The 23,482-nt window shown below is 42.6% G+C and overlaps 1 protein-coding gene across 10 annotated transcripts in view; it reads left to right on the top strand.

Moving 5' to 3' along the window:
• The window catches only part of ABI1 (abl interactor 1), a 102,960-nt gene that overhangs the window by 59,762 nt on the left and 19,716 nt on the right, over positions 1-23,482 (top strand). For 6 of the 10 annotated variants that reach the window (XM_081163234.1, XM_081163230.1, XM_081163237.1 and 3 more), the window contains exons 3-6: positions 12,687-12,863; positions 17,165-17,179; positions 17,849-17,949; positions 21,183-21,323. In XM_081163234.1, the coding sequence (XP_081019360.1) occupies positions 12,687-12,863; positions 17,165-17,179; positions 17,849-17,949; positions 21,183-21,323 (434 nt within the window). The remainder of the gene's footprint in view (positions 1-12,686; positions 12,864-17,164; positions 17,180-17,848; positions 17,950-21,182; positions 21,324-23,482) is intronic. The other 4 variants (XM_081163232.1, XM_081163239.1, XM_081163236.1 and 1 more) reach the window with 1 other exon arrangement.

Genomic DNA, 23,482 nt, shown 5'->3' with positions numbered 1-23,482 from the left:
ATAAATAATAAATTATTATTATTATTATTATTATTATCCCAGCACGTGCAGGCTTCGCGGATCTCTCCCCAAGCAGCGGGAACGTTCCCACTGCTTGGGGAGAGTTGCAGGCATCCCGAAGCCTGCAAGCGCTGATCCCAGCACGCGCAGGCTTCGCGGATCTCTCCCCAAGCAGCGGGAACGTTCCCACTGCTTGGGGAGAGTTGCCGGCATCCCGAAGCCTGCGCGCGCTGATCCCAGCACGCGCAGGCTTCGCGGATCTCTCCCCAAGCAGCGGGAACGTTCCCACTGCTTGGGGAGAGTTGCAGGCATCCCGAAGCCTGCGCGCGCTGATCCCAGCACACGCAGGCTGCGCGGATCTCTCCCCAAGCAGCGGGAACATTCCCACTGCTTGGGGAGAGTTGCCGGCATCCCGAAGCCTGCGCGCGCTGATCCCAGCACGCGCAGGCTTCGCGGATCTCTCCCCAAGCAGCGGGAACGTTCCCACTGCTTGGGGAGAGTTGCAGGCATCCCAAAGCCTGCGCGCGCTGATCCCAGCACGCGCAGGCTTCGCGGATCTCTCCCCAAGCAGCGGGAACGTTCCCACTGCTTGGGGAGAGTTGCAGGCATCCCGAAGCCTGTGCGCGCTGATCCCAGCACGCGCAGGCTTCGCGGATCTCTCCCCAAGCAGCGGGAACGTTCCCACTGCTTGGGGAGAGTTGCAGGCATCCCGAAGCCTGCAAGCGCTGATCCCAGCACGTGCAGGCTTCGCGGATCTCTCCTCAAGCAGCGGGAACCACCGCTGGGCTCCCACGGCTTGCAGAGAGCTGCCTGTTTGGGGGCTGGGGTCGGGGGAAGCTCGGGCTGCCCCAGCCCCGCGCCTGGGGGGGAAATAATTTTTTCCCTTTATTTCCCCCCAAAAAAACTAGGTGCGTCTTATGGGCCGGAGCGTCTTATGGGGCGCAAAATACGGTAAGTCATACTTATGTCAGTGGGCTTACTCCCAAGTACAACACTGGTTATTGCCATAGGCTACATGAATGTACGGTATATCCTGCCGGGGATTCAGTGCTACCCTGTCCCCCGCACTACAAAACATTTGGCTATAGGCCCCATTGGATCCTGCCCCAAATCTGCAAACGGCTTTGCATGTTTAAAGCTAAAGTTAAGCAGGAAGGCAGTGTGTTTTCAAAATCAAGTATTTCAACATGGAAATGTTCTCAGTTGGACTATGATATGCAGCATGTCACTCTGTAAACTCTGGTTAACCTCATTTTTTCATTATTTGCAATGACTGATGGTTGAATGCAAAAATAAGATGTGACTGAGAAAAAATGGGAAATCTTACATTTTTTGCCCATCATTTCAGGTGCCCGGTTCTCGTTTCTTGGTCTGTAGCTATCCTGAACCTATTTTTAGGAGGCCTCCCCCCTCCCCCCCAAACCTCAGAGTTGGTTTCTTCTACAGGCACCTGCTACTCTCTTTACAATTTGCGCATATGTTTCCGTACAAAAGTTGCCTGTGGCTTTTTGGCATGCAAGCTCCTATTCACAGAACATACACAAGGTGTTCTGTTCCCATTGTGAAGCACTGCAGTGAGGGGGGGGGGAGTCCCAATTGCCTGAGAAGCCTTTTGGTTACCTTTGTCTTTAATAGATTTGCAAAACATGTCCATCATGTTCAAGTATAACTTTAGTATTCTAGTCATGAATGCTGGAAAACTGTTCAAAACAGAAACCATTCTGCAGCTTCAGCTTCTTGTTCCTTGAAGAAAGCGAGGAGCGTGAAGCGGGAGTAGCAAAAAACAGTTGACCAGATGCAAAAAGGGGTAACTTATTAATTGACCATGGCTAAGCTTGCCATGAACTCAACTGTGCTTAAAAACCAACGTGTTGCAAATAGTCACCTTTACCTTTTTTGTAGGCTTTTTTAAATGTAGGCTGGCTTGATCTACTGGGATAAAAGCCAAGTGGAAGAACTGTTCAGTGACTCATTCACACTTTTATAGCAGCCTTTTACCTAGCACTGACTTCATGAAAGAAAAAGAAAAACATCAGGGCCCACAATTTCACTTGCAGTTCTTGCCACGGTGCCTCCTTTGGTGAGCCCCAGTGTTCCTGTTCCTGGAACTGGGTAAGGGGTTGGAATAGACACTGTTCCACAGTGTGCTTAAAAAGTGCTCCAGGCACTTTGGGAAACACCACATACTGAAACGCAACAGCAAGCAGCCTTCTTGGGATGGGATCTTCCCAGCAGCTGCATGGTACTTCTGAGGTGCTCAGAATAAGGTTACCAGATGTCCCCATTTCACGGTGACAGTCCCCGGATTTACATATCAGTCCCCATACAAAATCCATTGAAGTTGAAAAGTGTCCCCGGATTCATTGGAAAAAAATCTGGTAACCTTAGCTCAGAAGGACTAAAGAAAAATCCCAGCCCCGCACCAGCTCCAAACCTATAGATCGGGACAAAGTTTGCACCCAAATTTAGTGGACAAGTTGATGTGGTGCTGCTAAGATGCCCCTGTGTGGTGCCAACCCTTGCCCAGTGTCACTCCTGCCATCAGACCTCCACAGATGCAGTGGTGGCCGCTCTGACCAGTCAGTCATATTCTCATTACCCCTTGAAGCATTTATCTCAGCTACAGTGATTAGTGTAGCTGTGTGGATGCTGCTTAGATCTGCATTGAGCAGGTGACTGCCATTTTAAATTCCGCAGAGCTGCACGTTGCCCCTTGGGGGAAACTAACATAGCAGCTGTGTGTCTGCAGTGGAGCAGAGTGGTACCTCCACACCCAGGATAAGCCTCATCACCACATACCCAGGTGAGAGGCGAGGGACTATAGTGATACCTCGGGTTACAGACGCTTCAGGTTACAGACTCCTTTAACCCAGAAATAATACCTTGGCTTAAGAACTTTGCTTCGGGATGAGAAGAGAAATTGTGCGGTGGTGGTGTGGCGGCAGCGGGAGGCCCCATTAGCTAAAGTGGTACCTCAGATTAAGAACAGTTTCAGGTTAAGAACGGACCTCCAGAATGAATTAAGTTCTTAACTCAAGGTACCACTGTAGTTTTTTATAGCTATTTTTCCCGGATATTTGCCAAAAATTCAACACTTCTGATATGGGCTGCCATACCGCCCGGGTTTACCTGGACATTTTTAACAAGTTTCAGAAAATTCTGCCAGGACGTCATTTTGGGAGGACAAATCCCAGCTATGTCCAGGAAATTATGGGTGCAGGGCAGCCCTATACTAATACTGCCTTTATACCTCAAGCAACTTAGTATACCTCAAGGTGTACTTAGTTCTCCCCCTCTTTATTTTATCCGCACCAGAACTGTGTGGGGTAGCTTATGCTGAGGTACTGTAATTGGCCCATGGTCTCCTAGTGAGCTTCATGGTTGAATGAGAATTTGAACCCTGGCTTCCCATGTCCTAATCCAGGGGTTGCAATTATACATTCAGTTAAATGTTGTCATGTATGGTACGTTAGAAACTAAAATACATATATATTCTCCTGAACACTTGAAAAAAGCTTTTCAGAAAGCAATGGAGTGTTATTTTCCAAAATACTTTCTTTCTTAAACTGTTCTTTTAAACCGTTTTTCTGGCCTCGAGCTCTTCTATTAATGTGTACCCAGAGGAAATTAAACTTTTACCTGAACGTGTGATTGGATTTCAGTGCCAGATATACATGTTTAATATGCAGTTGTGAGTTTCCTGGTGCATGAGATCAGATTTCCTTTTCCTTTTTGTATATTTTCTAACTTTATTTTTAGAACCTTATTTAATTTCCCCCATACCTAATAAACATGGGGAAAATGCAGAGAATACTTCACAAAACAGTGCCTTCAAATACATACCTGGACTTGTTTCGATTAATGTCTGCAGGAGACTTTGTGGATATTTAAGTTATAATTAGAAAAATCTTAATAATTACTCATAAAGGAAACAGCTTATAAGAAGTAAATAAGGAGGCCAGATACAGGATAAAGCAGTGGACCTAATGCATCATTGTAACTTGTCAAAAACTCAGAATTCAATCTTAAGGGTTGAAAGCAGAGTAAACCTAACTTCTTTTTTTTTTTTTTTAAAGATGCCTGAGATTTTAGGGTGCAGACTGTGGGACTACCCAAAGTAATTATTCCAGAGAAGTTGTTTCTGTACTCAGTGTTAGAATATCTGAAAATGTTTTCTTGGGGAATTCTCTAGAAATTTAGCTGAATTTCATTTCTGTGAACTTAGAGTGTGGTGCTTATGCTAGTTCATTGCAGAAAAAGCAACAGGAGTCTTGTGGCACCTTGTGTGCATTTTGCCTCTGTATACTTAATGTAGTTAATACCAAGTAAGAAATCCTGGCCAGTGCTGTACAGTGGTACCTCGGGTTACATACGCTTCAGGTTACATATGCTTCAGGTTACAGACTCCGCTAACCCAGAAATATTACCTCAGGTTAAGAACTTTGCTTCAGGATGAGAACAGAAATTGTGCAGTGGCGGCACGGCGGCAGCAGGAGGCCCCATTATCTAAAGTGGTGCTGCAGGTTAAGAACAGTTTCAGGTTAAGAACGGACCTTCGGAACGAATTAAGTTCTTAACCTGAGGTACCACTGTATTAGAAACATGGGCTTGGAATCGAGCTAAGTCACAGCAACTGAAATTCCATTGAAATTAATGGACCTAAGTTAGTTATGTTAGTTTTGAATGGATCTACTCTGAGTAGGAGTAACATTTGGAGTACACACAGCTGGTGAGCAAGCTGATCACAGATGGTGATCCGTTCAGATAAATTTGAAACAAGAGGAAGCCCATTAGATACAGTGTCCTCCTTTATTTCTCTCTCTCCTGCATGCACACATGTTTCTATTGCAGACAGAGGGGGTTTCAGTGTATCTTGAATGGGCTGTGCATGCTCAGTATGCATATTCTTCTTTTCTTTTCATCCCAGAACCTGTCCCTCAATGTTCTTTAATGTTAAAGTCTGTCTCACGTCTGGAGAAGAAACTGGAGGCAGTTGGATTTCTTTAGAAGTTTGCATTTAATCTTTCTCTCGGAATGTGTATTTGTTCATTTATACACTGGCTTTGAAGAGAGGATCTTTCTATGATCACTTAAATAAGAGTAATGCTTTTTTTTGGTAAAAAAAATGAGGCGCTGGTGCTCATATCTTGATAAAAGAACTGTGGGTAGCAGCACAAAATGGCTGCCATGGGCTGCAAAAAGAAAAAGTGGCAGTATTTCATGATGGTGAGTAGTCACCCCCAAAAGACCACTGTTTTCAGAGTAGTAACATGATAGTAAACAATGATTAAAGGGTACATTTGGATTGGAAAGACTTCTGGAACAAAAGCGTCTTCACAACACTTCAAAAGAAGGCAAGGGGAATGAGAAGTTTCTCAGAGAAGGGAGTCCCCCAACTACAGTGTCAGCACTGATGGTGGTTGCCATTCTGATCCTGATGATGTGCCAGAGAGGAGGGTCACTGAATTCCTTATTAACATTTAAGTACTTTTGGTTTTGAGTCTTGGAAGACCTGCTCCCTGCCTTGCAGGCCTTTTCCCACCTGGCCTGGGAGGGCAGGGGCCTGGCTGAGTCCAGCTACAAAAGCTGAGGCTGTTGGGCTTGGGTGTTGTTTGCCGGGTTTTGTTGGGGGAGATTGTTGCTGTTGGTTTTTTGCATATTTATTTTGGATTTTGTTGCAATTCATGTGGAAATAGTTCAGTTAGGTTGTGTAGGGTTTTTTTATTTATTGTTTACATCTATGTTGCAGTTACATATATTTTTTTTTCATGTTGTAAGGTGCCTTACATGGTTTGAACTGTGGAAAGGTGGCATACAAATAAAATTATGTATTCATGTAATTTCAGAAGGGTATATCAAAGGTGAAAATACATATCATTCGAATGGGAACTTTTGCACACTGGGCATACAAGGATGTCTCTATATGTTTCCTGGACAACACGATTCTATGCTTGTATGCTACTTAGAAGCCATTCTGGCATGTAAATGGTATATAAATCAATCAGTAATAATCAACAATAACACTATGCTATCCTGTTCAGAAAAAATCTGGATGTGCTGCAGTTAATTCCAGTCAAAGGCAGTAGAGATGTTGAGCAGTTGTCTCTGTGTAGGATTTCAGAGCTAGAAATAAAGGACACATTTCCTGTTTTCCTGTCTTCGTGCTTCAGCCACACAACGTTGACAGATTATGACATGTTCATAGACGATACTGCTCTTGCTTTCAAGAAAGCCATCTGTCTTTACAGCACTGTGTCTGACCTCCCCATTTCATATGTTTAAAGTTCCATTTCTTTGTACTCAGCTGAACTTTAGCAGAGCTCTCCCAGCATTTCAACAATGCGGCCAGGGAACAGCAGGAAGATATTCTTGGTATTTTATCCGCCGTAATATGTGTGCTTCCTGATGTAGCTTTTGTCACAGGCCAGTTAAATTCTTTCTGCACACATGTGTTGAGTTTATTGCCCAGTGGAATAAATTTCACTTAGTATTCTAGTTCCTTTTTTTGGATCGTAAACAACAAAGAGCTCTGTGACCCCTTAAAGGCTAGCAGATGATGTTAAATTTTAGCGTGAGTTATATCCTTGGTTGCTCTTATTCTGCATACTGTCTCCTTGTTGGAATACAGTGGTACCTTGGTTCTCGAACATAACCCATTCCGGAAGTTTGTTCGACTTCTGAAACGTTCGAAAAGCAAGGCGTGACTTCTGATTGGCACAGGCATCCTGGAAACAACAGCCGACAGCTGCATCGGACGTTCGGCTTCCGCAAAGTGTTCGAAAACCGGAACACTTCTTCCGGGTTTTTGGTTTTTGGGGCAGAAATGTTCAAGTACCAAGACATTCGAGAACCAAGGTTCCACTGTATTTCAGTCAGTGCTCAGTGCCTGAAGGGAAGAAGAATTCATGGAGTGGAAGGAAGGGCCCCTTCCTCAGACCAAAGGTGGGAGCACCCACATTGCCATAGCCAGGGGGAAGAGAGGGGGTGGCAGGCAGGAACTGGTGAACAGCCATGTTGGGCATATTCAGGCTTCAAACTGAGGGGTGAACACTTTGATCTCCCCCATCTGCCACCTGCGGCGAGTGCCTCAATCCACCTCATGGAAGTGAAACTCTCTACAAATCTTAAAGATTAAAGGCGCTAATCTAATCTTCTCTGCACAGGCAGACATAATTTAGAAATGTGTTTCTCAAAATGCTGAATTCTGTATCCAAAGTAAAATGTTGTACTGCACTCAGAACACCCGGAGAACTCTTGTGTAAACTCAATTTTAAGAAGATTTCTTTTGGCCATATCCATTCCCCACTGAACGTTTCTAATATTAGACGTTTTCTAAGTACGCTGTGAAAATTAAGTAGCACATTAACAGTTCCTTATTAACGTTCTGCAGAAATGTCAGCTTTTCAGACTTAGGGAAGTGTGCAAGCTGTTGGAGAGCTGGTGACCTGCTGAAGCAAAACAGCTGTATTTATGCAAAGACTGATCTTAACGGATTTTGTAAGGCAGCTAAGAGAAGCTAGAGAGAAAGTTGCTGTGCAAAACTAAGCTGGCGCTTCTTCTGTTCTCTGTAAACAGTTGCATTCTGATCTCAGGCCCCATCTATTCATAACACTTTTGGGTTGAGTGAGTGCGGGGAGTGTCTTTGGGAGAGATGATGTTATCATATTTCTTCATCCATTCCTTCCTAATTTAGGATGTTGCAGCAATATATACTTCCATTTTACAGCTGTGCTGGTTACCCAGCAGATATGAATCTCTCTCTGTGTGTGCAGTGACACTTTCCCTTCTCTTTATCCTGTGCATGTGTTTTCACTCAGAAGCAAGTCCTGTTGACTGAGTTCACTTCTCTGTATTGAGGATTGCAAGCTGTACATGCATTCCGTTTCTGCTTTGGTGCTTATAGCTAGCATAGCTGGAGTGCAATTAACAAAAGCTCAGCTTACATACTCTTTTAAAAAAAAGCTTGAATTGAATGAAGAAATCAAACAGCTCTCTTTGATTTTCATAGAATCAGAGTTTGAAGGGACCCAAGGGTCATCTAGTCCAACCCCTGCTATGTATTTATTTATTTTTTGCATTCTGTTATGTGCTAATAAGTGGACTTACAAGTACTGAGTAGTTTATTTTTTAATGTAAGTGATCAGAGTGCCTTGAATCCATTCGTTTAAAACCCTGGCAGATGGAAGTAGATTTGGCAGAATGCTGCCTGTGTTAGCTGCTGATATTGCTGCAGGTAAAAATATTAAAAGGCTTAATTAAAAAAAAATGAAACGCCTGAAAATTCAGCAGAGGCCCAGTATCCCAATCTCTAACTATCCATAGTCTAGTGTAAGAATATGCACGCCTAGGAAGTGCAGTTAATGGCAGCGACTGTACAAAGTTGGTTGGATAGATTGTTTTACTTTCTCGCCGGCAAAAACTCTTAACCTGCTGACATCTCTCCTGAGTGGCATTTCCCTGCTCCATGGTAACAATCATGAAATCATTTTCTCTGAGGCTGGAAAAAAAAGAGAGTGCTGTACTTCGCAGGCACTGCAGTGTGCCAAACCAAAGAACCATTTGGGCACATGCAAAGTCCTATTGCCCTTTCTGAATGCTGAAGCTGAATTAACTCTGACAGCATGTGCTTAGCTCTTTTGGCTGTGTTTTTGTACCCTTTTCAACTGAAGAAAGGGAAATTGCAATCTTTAAGGACAAGTGGGTCTGTTTGAGACTTCGGTTGAAAGTGCTGGCTGCGGCTTTTAGAACATGATTTTTAAACACTCCACCCCATAATAATAATAATAATAATAATAATAATAATAATAATAATAATACAAACATGTAAAGGAATGTGAGAGTTAAGAGTCTTCCAGGTGTAGTCTTATGCTACAGAAGAGTCTTCTAGAGCAGTGGTTCCTGATCTTCCCTCTTGAGAGGGCTGAAGATGACTGAGGCCCAACAGTTGCAAAATGGTGGGGCATAGATAGTCACAAAATGGAGGGAGAGTTTGGCATAATGAGCCCATAATTACTGATATTGCTTGCTAGGGGGCAAGGCTTGCAAGGCAGAAGGCACCACTGGGAAGACTGTGACACTGAGGCCCACTGCCTCAGAAACACTGTTCTGGATTGAAAAAAATGGGGCGCTCTCCCCCAGGAAAGCAGTCTGCTGTTTCCTCATCTCTAAAATGGGAATCTCAAGGAACTGATTGTTGTAGTGAGGATAAGTGTTACATGCATTGTGTGTGTGTGTGTGTGTGTGTGTGTGTGTGTGAGAGAGAGAGAGAGAGAGAGAGAGAGAGAGAGAGAGTGAGAGATATATATATATTGCATATCTCCTTCTCTTTGGCTTCACTTTTGGCACAAGGGGCTGCTAGACCAGAAATTAGATACACGCGTATACACCTGCACACTTTTGGATCCAAGACTAGGTTTTGAAATTAAGATTCAAAGTTGGTAACCATGGTTAAGACTAGCAAGGGGGCTAAGTAAAAGAAAAGAACAAGGGAAAATTAGATAAAATCAAGGGGGAGGATTTGCTGAAACAAATTTGGAAATTGGGATGCAGAAAGGGGAGGTACGGGGAAGTCGGTGAAGTAAGGTTTAAGAAAAAAGGATTTGAAATTATACATATTTGTTTATGTGTTTGTTTGTTTGTATTGTGTATTGTTTGTGTTTATAAAAATTGTGAAAAACTAATAAAATTTTTTACAAAAAAAAAAAAAAAAGACTAGCAAGGGGATACCGACCAGAGAAGAATGGCAGGCTAAACTGATGTACACAGAGATGGCGAAACTGACGGGAAAGATCAGAAACCAGGAAGATAGAGTATTCCTAAAAGACTGGATTTTCACTATATTTAAAAGACCACTGTAAACAGTTGAAATCATTGGCAGGGATATAATGACACTTGTAATGTGGAATCAGTTATGGTAACTATGGATATATAATAGATGGATAAGGGTAAAAGGTGCAGAATACTTTATTTTAAATATGGAACCCAGGGAGGGAGGGAGGTCTGAAGGTTTGAAAGAACCTTTTATTTTAATGTTTGAAATGGTTAAAGTTAACATGTGCAAAATTATGTAAAACCAATAGAAAAAATATTTTGTTTTTTTTAAAAAAGACTATCAAGGGGAGTATGTGTTGGTGAGGGAATGCAAGTTCTTTGTGGCTGGCTCCTGATATCTTTAAACACATGTCATTCTTCTGTGCAGACTGCTTAGATACTCCAGGTTGAATTGTAGTTGTTCAGGGATCAGGAGTAAATGAGTCCTGAAATTTCTGTACTCTATAATTTTAAATTAAGTGATTGCTTGGGTTAGAAATTCAACAAAACTGCAGTCCCCCAGTGAGGGGGACTGTCCTCTCAACAGACACCCTTCACATATCCAGACAAGGATGGTGCAGTGAGAGGCAATAGTGAGATGTGGATGGCAGCGACCGCACCTCTGATATCACAACTACCCCATCCTAATGAGAGCAGCCCCACTGTTGCAAGAATGCCACTGACTCCGTGTGCTCCATGAGGCCCCCACCAAAAAGTGGGAAATTTGTCATTTAATAAACAAACTACGCAGGTGGCGCCGTGGGTTAAATCACAGAGCCTAGGACTTGCTGATCAGAAGGTTGGTGGTTCGAATCCCCGCGACGGGGTGAGCTCCCGTTGCTCGGTCCCTGCTCCTGCCAACCTAGCAGTTCAAAAGCACGTCAAAGTGCAGAAGTAGATAAATAGCTACCGCTCCGGCGGGAAGGTAAACGGCGTTTCCATGTGCTGCTCTGGTTCGCCAGAAGCGTCTTAGTCATGCTGGCCACACGACCCGGAAGCTGTACGCCGGCTCCCTCAGCCAATAAAGCGAGATGAGCGCAGCAACCCCAGAGTCGGCCACGACTGGACCTAATGGTCAGGGGTCCCTTTACCTTTACCTTATCCTCCTGTTGGTTTGCATCAGTGTTACTCCTCATGTAAGCCTCTTCTCTCTCTTTTGTACACAAACAAATATTGTCTGCTTACGGCAAAACGGGTATTTATCAAAATCAAACATACTACAATTGTGCAGTTCTTTGACTGAAATAGCAGCCTGGAATAGTAAAGCTTGAGTAAGACTTGATTAAGTAGCAGTGTGGTAGCCTTCCCTCCCTAACGTGATTAAAGCAAAAACAAGCAAAAACACAACCTTCCGTGGGCCACATATTCCCATTATTAGAGGCCATAAAATAGCTGTTTATGGTAAAAACATTCCCAGTGCACCAAAAGTGGCCTATGAAATCTTGTTAACTCAACTTTTACTGGAAGAGGAGCTGTGGGGTCAGTTTTATGTGTGCCAATGATATGCAAAGTGATTGATGCACCAGATTTATAGGGGCACGTTCATTGCAAAGAGCTATAGAGAGAGATGGTGAATGTGGAGGCCCAGTGAAGGGCAAGGAAGATTATTGTTCCTTGCAAACAAGTTAGAGGGTGAGGAAGGCTTCTTTGCTGTGTTGCATTTCTTTATGAAACTTCTTTGCCCTATAGACTTGTTTCAGTTTCAAACTTGTTGTCCTTCCTATGGTCTTTTGTAAGCCACTTAGCACAGCGCTCCGTCTCACTGTTCTGGCTTTGGGGACAGCCTTTGAAGCCTCCACAGAGCAGCGGGGTAAAGGCATCCCGCTGCCCTGCGGAGGCTTTGCGCAGCCATCCCCAAGCTAGAACAGCGAGACGGAGCACTGCGCAGCACTCTGTCTCCCTGTTCTGGCTTTGGGCTTAGCCGCGCAACCTGCATTTGCTCCATAAGACGCACACACATTTTCCCTTACTTTTTAGAAGGGGAAAAGTGCGTCCTATAGAGCGAAAAATACAGTACATAGTTTGAATTACATTTTGAGATTAGTGTTTGGGTTTTCTGGTGTCAGGATTCGAGCCTTTCCAGGGTGATTCTTTGAATTCCTTGTGTGCTAGATTCTGTCTTCTTGCTTTTCCAATTCTGGAAATTTAGCATTTAGCTCCGTTAGTTGACTGTCTCGCAGTTCTGTGGCTCACTTCTTGGTTTGTGTCCTTATAACAAAGAATTTATTTCCTGTGATGTATAGATTGTTTGTTTTTCCCACTTTCCATGTGTATGCTTTACATAAGTTGAAAGGTACGATGCTGTAAGTATAAGTGTAACTGTACTATATAATCATGTAATTGCAAGGCAGCGTGGGGGGAAATGATATCTGAGCATGGAAATACTAGCTTCCTTGCAATTATGTGACCGTTTCAGCAGCTGATTTTTAGAACTATAGTGCATCTTATGACTGCTCACCATTCTACATCCAGTTTATTTCCTTTACTCTTTTATATTTGGACCCTACTCTGTCCATTGGGATCAACCCAGATTTTACCAACTGAATGCAGAAAAGCCCTGAATGGTTGAAGTCTCAGGTCAAATAGGGTGTAAGAAATGAAGGATGAAACCCCATTCCTCGATCTCAGGAACCATCAAGCAGAATTTGGTTATGATCAGTGGTGTCCAAAAGCATTGCAAGCAACTTTCCCGAAGATATAGAAGAATCTTGTAAATGTAGAAATAGAACTTGCTAGTTATCAAGATTGCAAATATTACCATTTATATTGCCTTTACATTTTTAATAAAATAAATGATGATGATGAGAAAAAAAATATTGTTGGTCTAAGTTTTATGTCACAGTTAGGCATGAATTTCTGACTTTTCCTCTTTGTAGACGGTGGACATACATAAAGAGAAGGTGGCCCGTAGAGAGATCGGCATTTTGACAACCAATAAGAATACATCCAGAACACACAAAATCATTGCGCCAGCAAACATGGAGCGTCCTGTAAGGTATATTCGAAAACCTATAGACTACACAGTGCTGGATGACGTGGGTCATGGTGTAAAGGTAAGAATTTAGTTCTTTTCCCAGCCCTCCTCAAGTGTTGTGTGAGCCTTAAACTGTGGTTAATTTTAACTATGTTTAGTGGAAGCAAACATAGTTAAACTGTTCTTTACATCTACATATCACAAGGGTATAAAGAAATTTATAAATCCAATTGTATTTTCAGCCAGAATTCTAGTCTTCATTTGATTTCTGAGAATAGCAGTTGCTTTCTCCTGTTTTGGTTCTTCCTGGAAGAATATATCATTACATCTTTTCTCTAAAATAAAGGCAGTCCTTTCAGTCACATCTGTGCTGTGCCAGCCAAATGTTACTACCGCTGCATTTTGAAGCTGTGATTGTTTGTGATAGTGCTATGTGTTTAGCATCTGTTTGTTAAAAGCTCTGGCAAGCTGAGAACAGATGCAGTGATGCAAAAATGGAGGAGGGAAACAAGGAAGCAGGCAGACTTCGATGGAGCTGCTCCTTTCCCTCGCGAAAGCAATATATGAAATACGTTTTCCTTGAATGCACTTAAATGCCTCTTAAATCCTCTCAAAGGTGTGTTGAAAGCAAGCAGTTGTTCAATTGTATTTAGGAGTGACCGCAAAAGGAAAGCCCTGTGTGCTTAAATTCAAATTGAAGAGAACTGACAACATAACCAGTTCTCTTCCTCTAGTGTTCTTGACATGCCTTTCCTTTGTAAGAAAAAGAAGAAATGTTGGAACAGTGCTACTTTTTGTTTTGCAGAAAAGGTTTTGGCTCTTTATAAAGGTCACTGTATGTATATTATTGTGAGTCTTGTGAAAGGGTGATCAGAACTCAGTTCCACAGTTTTCCAGTAGTGGGGCTTCAAAGTGGAGACAGCTCTGTCACTCCTTTCATGACACACCAGAGTGTAAAAATGCCTCCTGCCTTCCTTACTGTTTTCCATTTTCTGTGTCTACAAAATTTGTGCTTAATAATGGAGCAGATTCTTTACAGCAGTTTCTCTTGTTGCTGCTGCTTTGATTCCTGATCTGATTATTTTGCAAGCTAGCCCATACCAAATTTTGGAATTTGGAAATGTTTCAGGAGCTCATTGTTTGTCTGCCAAATATAAAAATTGGTGTTTGTGTGTGTGTGTGTGTGTGTGTGTGTGTGTGTGTGTGTTTGTCTGATGGTGATGATAACACAATCACACTACTAGCACATATTGAGAAGTAAAGTGAACTCAGCTTGAGCTGGAAGCTTCTTAGTCCAAATCTCACCTCCTGCCATGAACTCATGGGGTGGTTTTCTGCAAGCTCCTCTTTCTTGCCTCCAGGTCCCTGATCTGCAATATAGGAGTAATACTGGGCTATCTTTTTATGGGATGCCTTAATGATTTGTTATTTATGCATTGCCTTAATTTATATCTGACCCTTCGTCACTTTCATGAGCCCAGGGTGGGTAACAGCAATCAAGAAAGCTGTAACATTAATTAAGAATGCCATACAACAGAATATCTATCATTTTTCCCAGGGAAAATTTAATTGGTGGATCAGATGAACAGAGACTATTCCAGTTGGGTTTCAGGAGCTCAATAGCTAGGGCAGTAGTCAAGGAAAGACATGTCTTGGGTTACCACACAATGCAGCTTCCTCACCTGTGGAAAAATGAAAAAAGCCCCCTCCCCCTTGCAGATTTTAATACTCAGACAGGATCATATTGGAAGGGATGCTGTTGAGTTACCATTTTAAGTACTTTGAGGACTTGGGGAAAGTACAGAGATTTATTTTCCAGGCATTGTTAGAAGGAACCAACTTCCTATGCAGAAAGCACTTCCTTGTAGAAATTGCATGTCACCCACTGGGAAAACAACTCCTTAAATTATTTTATTGCAGAAGTAGCAAACACACTGCACATCTTATGGAAAGCCTGCCTACTTGCCTACCTGTGCAGACAAGAGATTTCTTAATGTAGCATTGCAATCCATCACTAGCTTGTGATTAAAGAATTTCCCTCGGGTTCTCTTTCATGAGATATATTTATGCAAATGTGTACAAAGCTGTGTGCCTTTTTTAATATTAATCCTAATTTTTAAAAGCTCCCATTGCCTGAATAGAAGATTGCTTTTTGAGATAATACTTACTTACACTAAAGTGTAATATACTTACACTAAATCCACTTAGACAAAAAAAAGCCCTACGCTTAGCCTGAGATCAGATGTGGGGAACTTTGTCCCCTATCCTTTCCCCTTCCACCCTCCACAGATCAACTTGTCAAGCACCTAGAGTCACAATAATATCAGACGACCTGCTTGAAATCAAACTCTGTGTTCAAAGGTACTTTGTAAGACCTGATGAGCAGCTAAATAAGACCAGTGCACCGTGCTGGCCAGGCACCACTAAAGCGCTCTAAGCTAGTGGCCAGCGCTACAATTTGTGGAATCAAATTCTGTGGGCTAACTGTGCCCTGATTGAAATAGTACTTCTGTTTGCCAGTTCTGAATCTCCCACCAATCAGCTTCATTAGATTACACTGGATTCTAGTCATATGAGAGGAAGAGGAGGAGGAGGATGGAAGCTTTTTTCTCCACACCACATACTGTATTTTTCTGTGTATAACACGCCCACGTGTATAAGACTACCCCTATTTTTCAAACCCCAAATTAAGGAAACGGGAGATTGCCCAGGGTTGTTCAGCTTTTTTTTTGCCTGGCCGCCGCCGCCAATCACCGCCACAGCAGCAGCCAATCACCAGCAGGCCTTGCCGCAGCCACCAATCACCCACCCAATCGCCGCTGACAATCTCCTGCTCATGGCTGCCACCAGTCACCCGTTCCCCTCTCTGCACTATCCGTGTACAAGACGACCCCCAATTTCAACCCAATTTATAATAAAAAAAATGGTCTTACACACAGAGTAATACGGTATATCTTTTTATACGCCACTTTTCATGTTCTCTCTGTCCTGGGAATCCAAAACGCTGCACAGCCCTAATGCATCTTCCTAGCCTCCATCTGAGATAGGTCATAAATAATTTTCATTTTACAGAGGGGTAACGTGTGACTAAGAAATTACTTGACCACAGCTACCCGGTGAATTCATATCTGATCTGACTCTTCGGCTGTGCTGACACTCGCTTTCTTTTTCACCGTCCCATTTCTCCTAGCTGGGCTTTATTCTCCCCAAGGCTCTAGCGTCAGAAGCAAAAGGTCAAAAATGCAACGTTGGGTGTGCAAAGCATATTGTGAAAGGGGCAGACGGTATAAAGGTGGAGCCATAACTCAGTGGTGCAGAGAACACGCTTTTCAGGTAGAAAGTCACAGGCCTGTTCCTTAGAATTTCTAGTTAAATGTTATGCAACAACAGGCCCAGCCAAGACCTCTTTCTGGGAATTGGAAAAGCCTCTCTGCCTGAGCTTCAGAACTACTACCAGTCAGAAGAGAGAGTGCTGGTGTGGATAGTCTTGTGTGCATACAGCTGCAACAAGTATATGATGCAGACCAGTTGCACTACATGCATTTGGAAATTCTGACCCCCCAAAAGTCCACATCCTCAAGCTTGTTGCATATTAATGTACATAACTGCATGCAGAGAGGTTGCTGTGAACTAGGTTAGCAGAGAGCTGCTGATTATCTCTTTGTGTGAATGGATGCTGGCGGTGATGCAACCAGAATGACTACCATTTCCCTGGGTATATATAACATGCAGCCCATTCGTCTTTCTTGAAGGGAATCAAAAGTGTTGGAAGAGACCTAAAACATCATCTGGTCCTCCCCATTGCCAATGCAGGAAATTCACAACTTCATATTGCTTTATGTGGAAGAATTAATCTTTGTGTGTGCTGGTTGTGACCGGGATGGGAAGATCAATTTTTTTCTCTTTTGTATGTGATCTCATGTAATCCACCTTCACAGGCTAGGGTTCCATTTTTTAAAGGCACCAAGCAGGCATGGACCAAAATATTGGTCTTTTGGGGTGGGGTGGGCATTATTCACCAGCCCCATCCACCTTCACCTGCTTCAGGTGTTTGCAGGCTGTTCTAAATGTATTGAATGCTTCTAAGTGTCAACCTGGACAGTGTTTCACAATTGCTAGAGGGATGGAAACTTTATTAAATTTAAAAAATGCTGAATTGAGACGGACAAAACTTTCTCCTTTTGTGGAAACTTGGTCTGCTTTCTCAATGGTGGCAAATGAAAGCTATTCTCTGAACTGGCCTGCAGTTGTAGATTACAGTGAAGAAAACAAATGTTGCCAATAATTGTGCCATTAGTACTTAAACCTGCCATGTGAACAGTAAGAGATTTTGCCATTAATTTCTACTTTTCTTCCTCCTTTTCTTTTTGCCAACGTAAGTGGCTAAAAGCCAAGGTAAGAAGAGTTATTTCTCATTTGACCCACAATGTCCCATGACAATAGAGGCTGCTGAGCCCTTACACCTGAAAGCTAGTCCTTTTCCCTCTTCTCTTTCTCTCCTATACTCCTCTCTTCTCTTCCCCCAACCTCATAGGTTGTTTACATGTGCTGAACCTCAGCTCCAACTGACAGTTAATATATCACTGATATATTGACAAAGTGCATTTTATCCATAGATAACAATTTAATTTTTCTCTAACATACATAGTGCTTTGCTTTGATTAGGTAGATGCTTATCTCTTATTGACTTACACCTTAGATCAGGCTTCCCAGAAACACTTGCATGCCTATGTAAATCTTGAATACAAAATAAATTCAGTGGATCTGACACGTTCACTAAAATAAGATTTGGTTCATGAGCCGTTATTTATGCTTAGCGCAGCTTAGGTTTCATTCACTGTGGGTGCAAATGTGCAAAAGGAGTGGGGTGGGGGGCTTAGAATTAAAAAGCTTAGGCATGGATTTCTCTTCTTGCGTTTAATCCCGTATGCAGCAAAAGAAGCTGTGGTTTAAAAGCTGTCTGGGAATCCTCACTTCATATATTAGTGTATTCAAGCATTGCATCGACATAACAGTTGGGGCTATTTCTGTCCAAAGAAATTAAAGCATTATTCTGGTTTTCAGCATGGAAATAACCAGCCTGCGAGAACTGGCACTCTGTCAAGAACAAATCCGCCTACACAAAAACCACCAAGTCCTCCTATGTCGGGCCGGGGAACTCTGGGGTAAGAATAAGACTTTCATTCTCCTTTTCGGTTGACAAAGAACACAGCTTTAATTGCTTGGGTCAACAGTTTTTTAGCATTTGAGGTCTCTGTCTTCTAGTGTTTGTTTAACTTGTGCAGTTGCACTTCTGTTATAAAAATACCACAGTGGTATCTAACTGAAATCATGTTCAGAGTGGACCCATGGAATCAATGCACTCTGAAGTTTTCCTGATTTCAATGGTATGATTTAATTGGATATCACCTTTAATATTTTGGACTGAGAATCATTCCATGCAACTACCGCCCACACTGAATAACTGACTCAATCCGAAAAGCGCATTTTCTTATAGTAGGTTCAACAGGTTTCAATACAGCCATCTCCTTAGTGTGTGACCTTTAGGATTGCAACCTGGGCAGGGAGGCTGGGGCCAGTGAATGATATTTGTCTGAGGCAAAGGGAAAAAAGTGGCACACCCACCCACCCAGTTGCACATACAGAAGCTTAGCAGACTTCAGTATCTGGTCTTACTTCAGCTCTGGTATTTACATGTTGCCACCACCTCTGCTCCCAGCACCTGCTGCCTAAGGCAGCTGCCTCACTTTGCCTCATAGTAGAGCTGGCCCAGGGTGGCAAGGATGACTGCTATTTCATTCCTGTTACAGCCAAAGAGGATTTAAAAAAATAAATAAATAAAAATTAAGTTTCCAATGTGTGAACAGAACACCCACTCTGAAATATGTTCTGTTTATGCAGTCTGACACCTTAAGTGGATTGAATTGGTACATCGGCATTATATCAGTCCATCTGTTTTTGCCTGGTGGGTATTTTCTGTTTACAGGACTGGCTCCTCCAGAGCCCTGCTAAGATCTGTAATAGCCTTGAGGCTGTGGGAAGAGGGTGAGAAACTGAAGTCCTGTTACAAGCAAGCACATTCTACTGCAAGGGCCAGAATAAGGTCTATAGCATACCAGAGCATCCCTTTTTTTTAATAAGTTGCTATATTGGTCCTGTCTTAGACTATTCATTCCTAGGTCTTCAAACTATAGGTTGGGGTGCTCTGGGAAGGTAAAAGCCCCTAGGGAATGGTGTGGGGATGTGCTATGATTTCTCTGACACACTAAGAAATAAACTTCAAGGAGATTAGCAGCGTCTGCTTGAAAGCCCTCTCTTGGATAGGGTTGCCATATTTCAAAAAATGAAAATCCAGACACAAACGTCATTGAGCTCTCTTTCTTTCTTTTTTGGGCAATTGATGAGATTTTTTTTTTTTTTTTTGCAAAGTCTCCCCCAAAATTGAAGTTTTTAAGCTATTTTTAATGAAAAAAACACAAAAACGTCTTTGCCAAACCTTTTTCTAGGTGTTACAAATATAGGTTATCATAAAACATCCATATATAAAAATTTAAAAATACAGAAGGATTCAGATTCAAAAAGTCTGAGGAAGACTGACTTGGGTAGAAGTCAAATGTTGAACCTGGAAAAATGAGCAACGCTCCAGCTTTGGAATGAGGTGTATGTGTCTGGAGGAGGTATTGGTTTATTGCTAGGAATATAGAATGTTGCTAGAATAATGCACAATGCCACCATCTTTGGGAAACATGGAAAGCCAGGCTAGAGAATTTATGCTCCAGTAACCTGGCATGGAATCAGTAGTAGTTTAACAGTGTTGGTGCTGACCTTTAAAGTCCTAAATGGCTTCAGTCCTGTATACCTGAAGGAGCATCTCCACCCCCATTGTTCAGCCTGGTCACTGAAATTCTGCTCTGAGGGCCTTCTGGTGGTTTCCTCACTGTGATAAGTGAAGCTACAGGGAGCAGGCAGACGGCCATCTTGGTAGTGGCACCCACCCTGTGGAACGCCCTCTCATCAAATGTCAAGGAAATAAGCAACTATCTGACTTTTAGAAGACATCTGAAGGTAGCACTCTATGGGGAAGTTTTTAATGTTTGATGTCTTACTGTGGTTTTATAATTTGCTGGTAGTCATCCAGAGTGGGGCAACTCAGTCAGATTGGTGGCATATAAATAACCACCACCACCACCTGAATTATTGAACAGTAGTATCCAAATATATTTGGATACAAATATTAGATATATTTAATATCTAACAGTCGCCTGTGGTTTAGAGCTGGCTCTATGGTTTCCCCAATGCATAGCTGACTTGTTGATTTGGGGTGGAAGTGGTTTTTAATACAGAAAAAGGAGAAATTTTCATTCATGAGCTTGCTTAATTTTCCTTAGATGATAAAAAAAATCTAGGAAGCAAGATTACTCATAAAGTAGAGAAGCTGTTTTTAACAGAATTTTAAACAAATTATTTAATGAAGCATGTAGCTTTTTCTTTTTTAAAAAAGTAGAAGTTGCCAAGTTGAACACCCAGCAGAGCAGAAACTTCCTGCTTTAGGTTGTAGGTGGAAGTTTAAGAAAAGGCAATCCCTTACAGAAACTAGCCATTGGTATTAAAGGCATTATGTGCTGTAGATGACACAAGAAAGGATTAGATGAGTATATAAATCCTACACAGAGCAGCAAGCAGTTGCTGGGAACTCGAAAAAGGAGCGTGAGGGTTATAAATCTAAGGAAATACCAATAAGTGCTGTTTAGTGCCGACAGGGTTGGAAGGAACTCTTTATTTTATTGAACTCTAATGCTAGGAAGGGAGAATTCCGTGATGCCTTTGAAGGCAATGAATTGCTTAGGGGTGGAAAGTTAGGTTCAGTTGCATTGAAGGGTAAGAAATGTGGGTAGGCACATATAATACGTTGTAATAATCAGACGTAGAGATTGCCGGAGCATAGACAACAGACGTTAGGCTATCCCTGTCCAGATAGGGGTGCGGCTAGGCCACCAGTCGAAGCCGATGGAAGGCACTCTATGCCACCGAGGCCACCTGAGCCTCAAGTGACAGCAAAGGAGCCAGAAGTTTTCCCCAAGCCATATCCCTGCTCCTTCAAAGAGACTGTAACTCCATCAAGCGGCCTCTCCCAGCCATCTGGTTTAGGGAGACGCCCACTAACAGTGCTTTAGTCTTACCTAGTCTAAGCTTCAGTTTGTTGGCCATGGGTCCTGCTAGCTAGGGATGATGGGAGTTGTAGTCCAACCACAGCTGGGGGACCCCTAAGTTTGAGAAACACTGTTAAGATGATGTACACTGAACTGTGCTGTAGCTACTTGTTTCCTTAGTCAATTAATAAGCCTCCCTCTCTCTCTCCCCACCCGCTTTTGTTCTGTGTCTTGTTTCATCTCGCCAGACGGAACACACCTTATAAGACTTTGGAGCCTGTTAAGCCGCCAACAGTCCCTAATGATTACATGACCAGTCCTGCAAGGCTCGGAAGCCAGCACAGTCCTGGGAGAACGGCATCCTTGAACCAGAGGCCCAGAACACACAGGTACAGTTGAAGACTCTGCAGGTGGCTTGTCCTGAAACTTGATCCCAACCAAGCATGATAAAAGACGTTGGAGGATAAGAGATACGGAACAAAGAATTTTTTAGTTCAAAGCACTTCCTGTTTCTAAAGTTTGCTTTGTTTGCAACAAAAGGGTATTCAGTTGTGGTTCCAGCACAGCCCGTGGAACTCATTGATATGTGAGCCTGGTTTTTAGAATTCACTCGTGGTCTCTTCTGGTCCACAATTAAGAAACAGTTGCTTGGGAGAAAACTGAAACAGGACTTAGATCCTGACTATCACCAGGATCCAAATAAATATTGAAGTGTTTCTGTGAGCCTAAGGAATCTTGAGCCTTCCCCTGCCCCACCTGTTGATTACGGTATCACCCATCCTCCTATGTGCTATGTAGCAAACTGTTGATAATTATTCCTAACAAGGTTTTAACAATGAAAATACAAGGACATAATCCAGACAGCAGCTAAAATAGGACATCTCCAAAACGAAATCTTGATCCTGCCCTAATCAATACTCTGATGATCCCTTAACCGCAGAAGCAGCCTTTGCAGCTGGAGTCAGTCAGGAGACAGTCAGGGCCCTGTCTTACTGGACCAGTTATAAATAGGCTAGACAGAGAGCAGGTCTTGCAGGACTTACAGCAAGGAGGGGGAAGAGTTGACTGAATTCAATGAGGCTTGCTCCCAGGAAAGTAGAAGTCAGTTTAGTTGAACTCAGTGAGGCTTATGCATGCACAGATTCCACTAAATCCCTGAGTGTGGGAGCAGATGCGACTTGACTAGTAAATCACTTAAACGTCTCTTAAATTAGCTGAAAATATATTAAATATATTATATGGAAGTTTATTTAATATTTTTATTAAATCTTACATTTTAAGACCCTCTACTGCCACAGAGAGCCTCATCAATGCCCTCTGCTGCAGGGAAGAGTGGTGTACCCTCCACCGCCACAGGGTGGCGCAGCAAGGCCCTTTGCCACTGCAGGGAGATATGGCGGGACCTTCTGCCACCGCAGATATGTATTGTGATATATCGAGATATTGCGATGTTTAGCTGGTGATATCTTGTGAAGTTGAAAACCAGATATCACCCAGCCCTAGAGCCAACATGTCTGTTGCCTCATCTGGAAGGATGGCAGGGTAAAAATGTAAAGCAAATGTAACACTGCTGAATAACCACCATCACTACGTACCCTGAAATGGTAAAGACAAGATCAAGAGCAAATCTTCTTAGAGTGCTTGATCTTCAGGACCTTTCGTTTTTATAAGTTAACCATTCCTCTGTTTCCTAAATAAAAAAATCATATTTGCCAGCCATTTTAACAAATGCACAAATAGCAATTTCATTCCTCCCCCCTTTTTTTTACTTTGAGAGGGAGAATTCTTGATGATAGATGGTTTAAGGAGTAGAAAATGGTTGTGCTGTCATACTTATAACTCTGAAATTAACGGTATAATGTAAGATCACACTTAGTAAGTTAGTGTGTGTGGCTCTCACATACCAGATTTCTGTCAAGCTTATTCTGTGAAGCAACGAGTTTAATGTGTTTTGCTGATTCTAGGTAGAGAAAGTGTTAATTCTAGGACAACCGCAGAAACAGATAATTATATAGTCTCGTGGTTACTAGTAGTCAATTGAAATATGAGAAATCCCACTTCAGACTTGGGGGGGTGTAGGTGTGGTAGGCAGATTACATGCTTAAATATTTCACTGTGTTATAAAAAACAACAACCCTGCTTCTGGAAATCTAGCAGTCCATCTTGGGGGATTTTAGCGCAGCCCCTTCCCAGATTCCACTGCAGGGAATATCCATTTCCTGGTAAGGGCATTAAGATCAACAAATGGAACCCGTTTAGTCTTGACACAGTCTGATAATTATTGACTTGTGGCTGATAGCTATCAGCCATAGAAGGCAGCTTTTTCACTGCTGGAACGCACTCTCTGCTGAAATAGGAGAGACGGTATCTGTACCTGTATTGGCATTCTGCTGGTCTTTGAAGACACACCTGTGTACACAGGCATTCCCTTCATCCTATGACTTAAGTCTCTTGTTTTAATCGCTGCTGTGTTTTGATGCATATTTTAATGTTTGTTTAACTGGTCAGAACCACTTAGAAGTCTATTCTGACATGAAGCAGTGTGTCA

This window comes from Podarcis bocagei (assembly GCF_964188305.1).
Source record: "Podarcis bocagei genome assembly, chromosome: 12".
NCBI classification, from domain to species: domain Eukaryota; kingdom Metazoa; phylum Chordata; class Lepidosauria; order Squamata; family Lacertidae; genus Podarcis; species Podarcis bocagei.
This window is presented reverse-complemented; position numbering and strand designations above follow the sequence as displayed.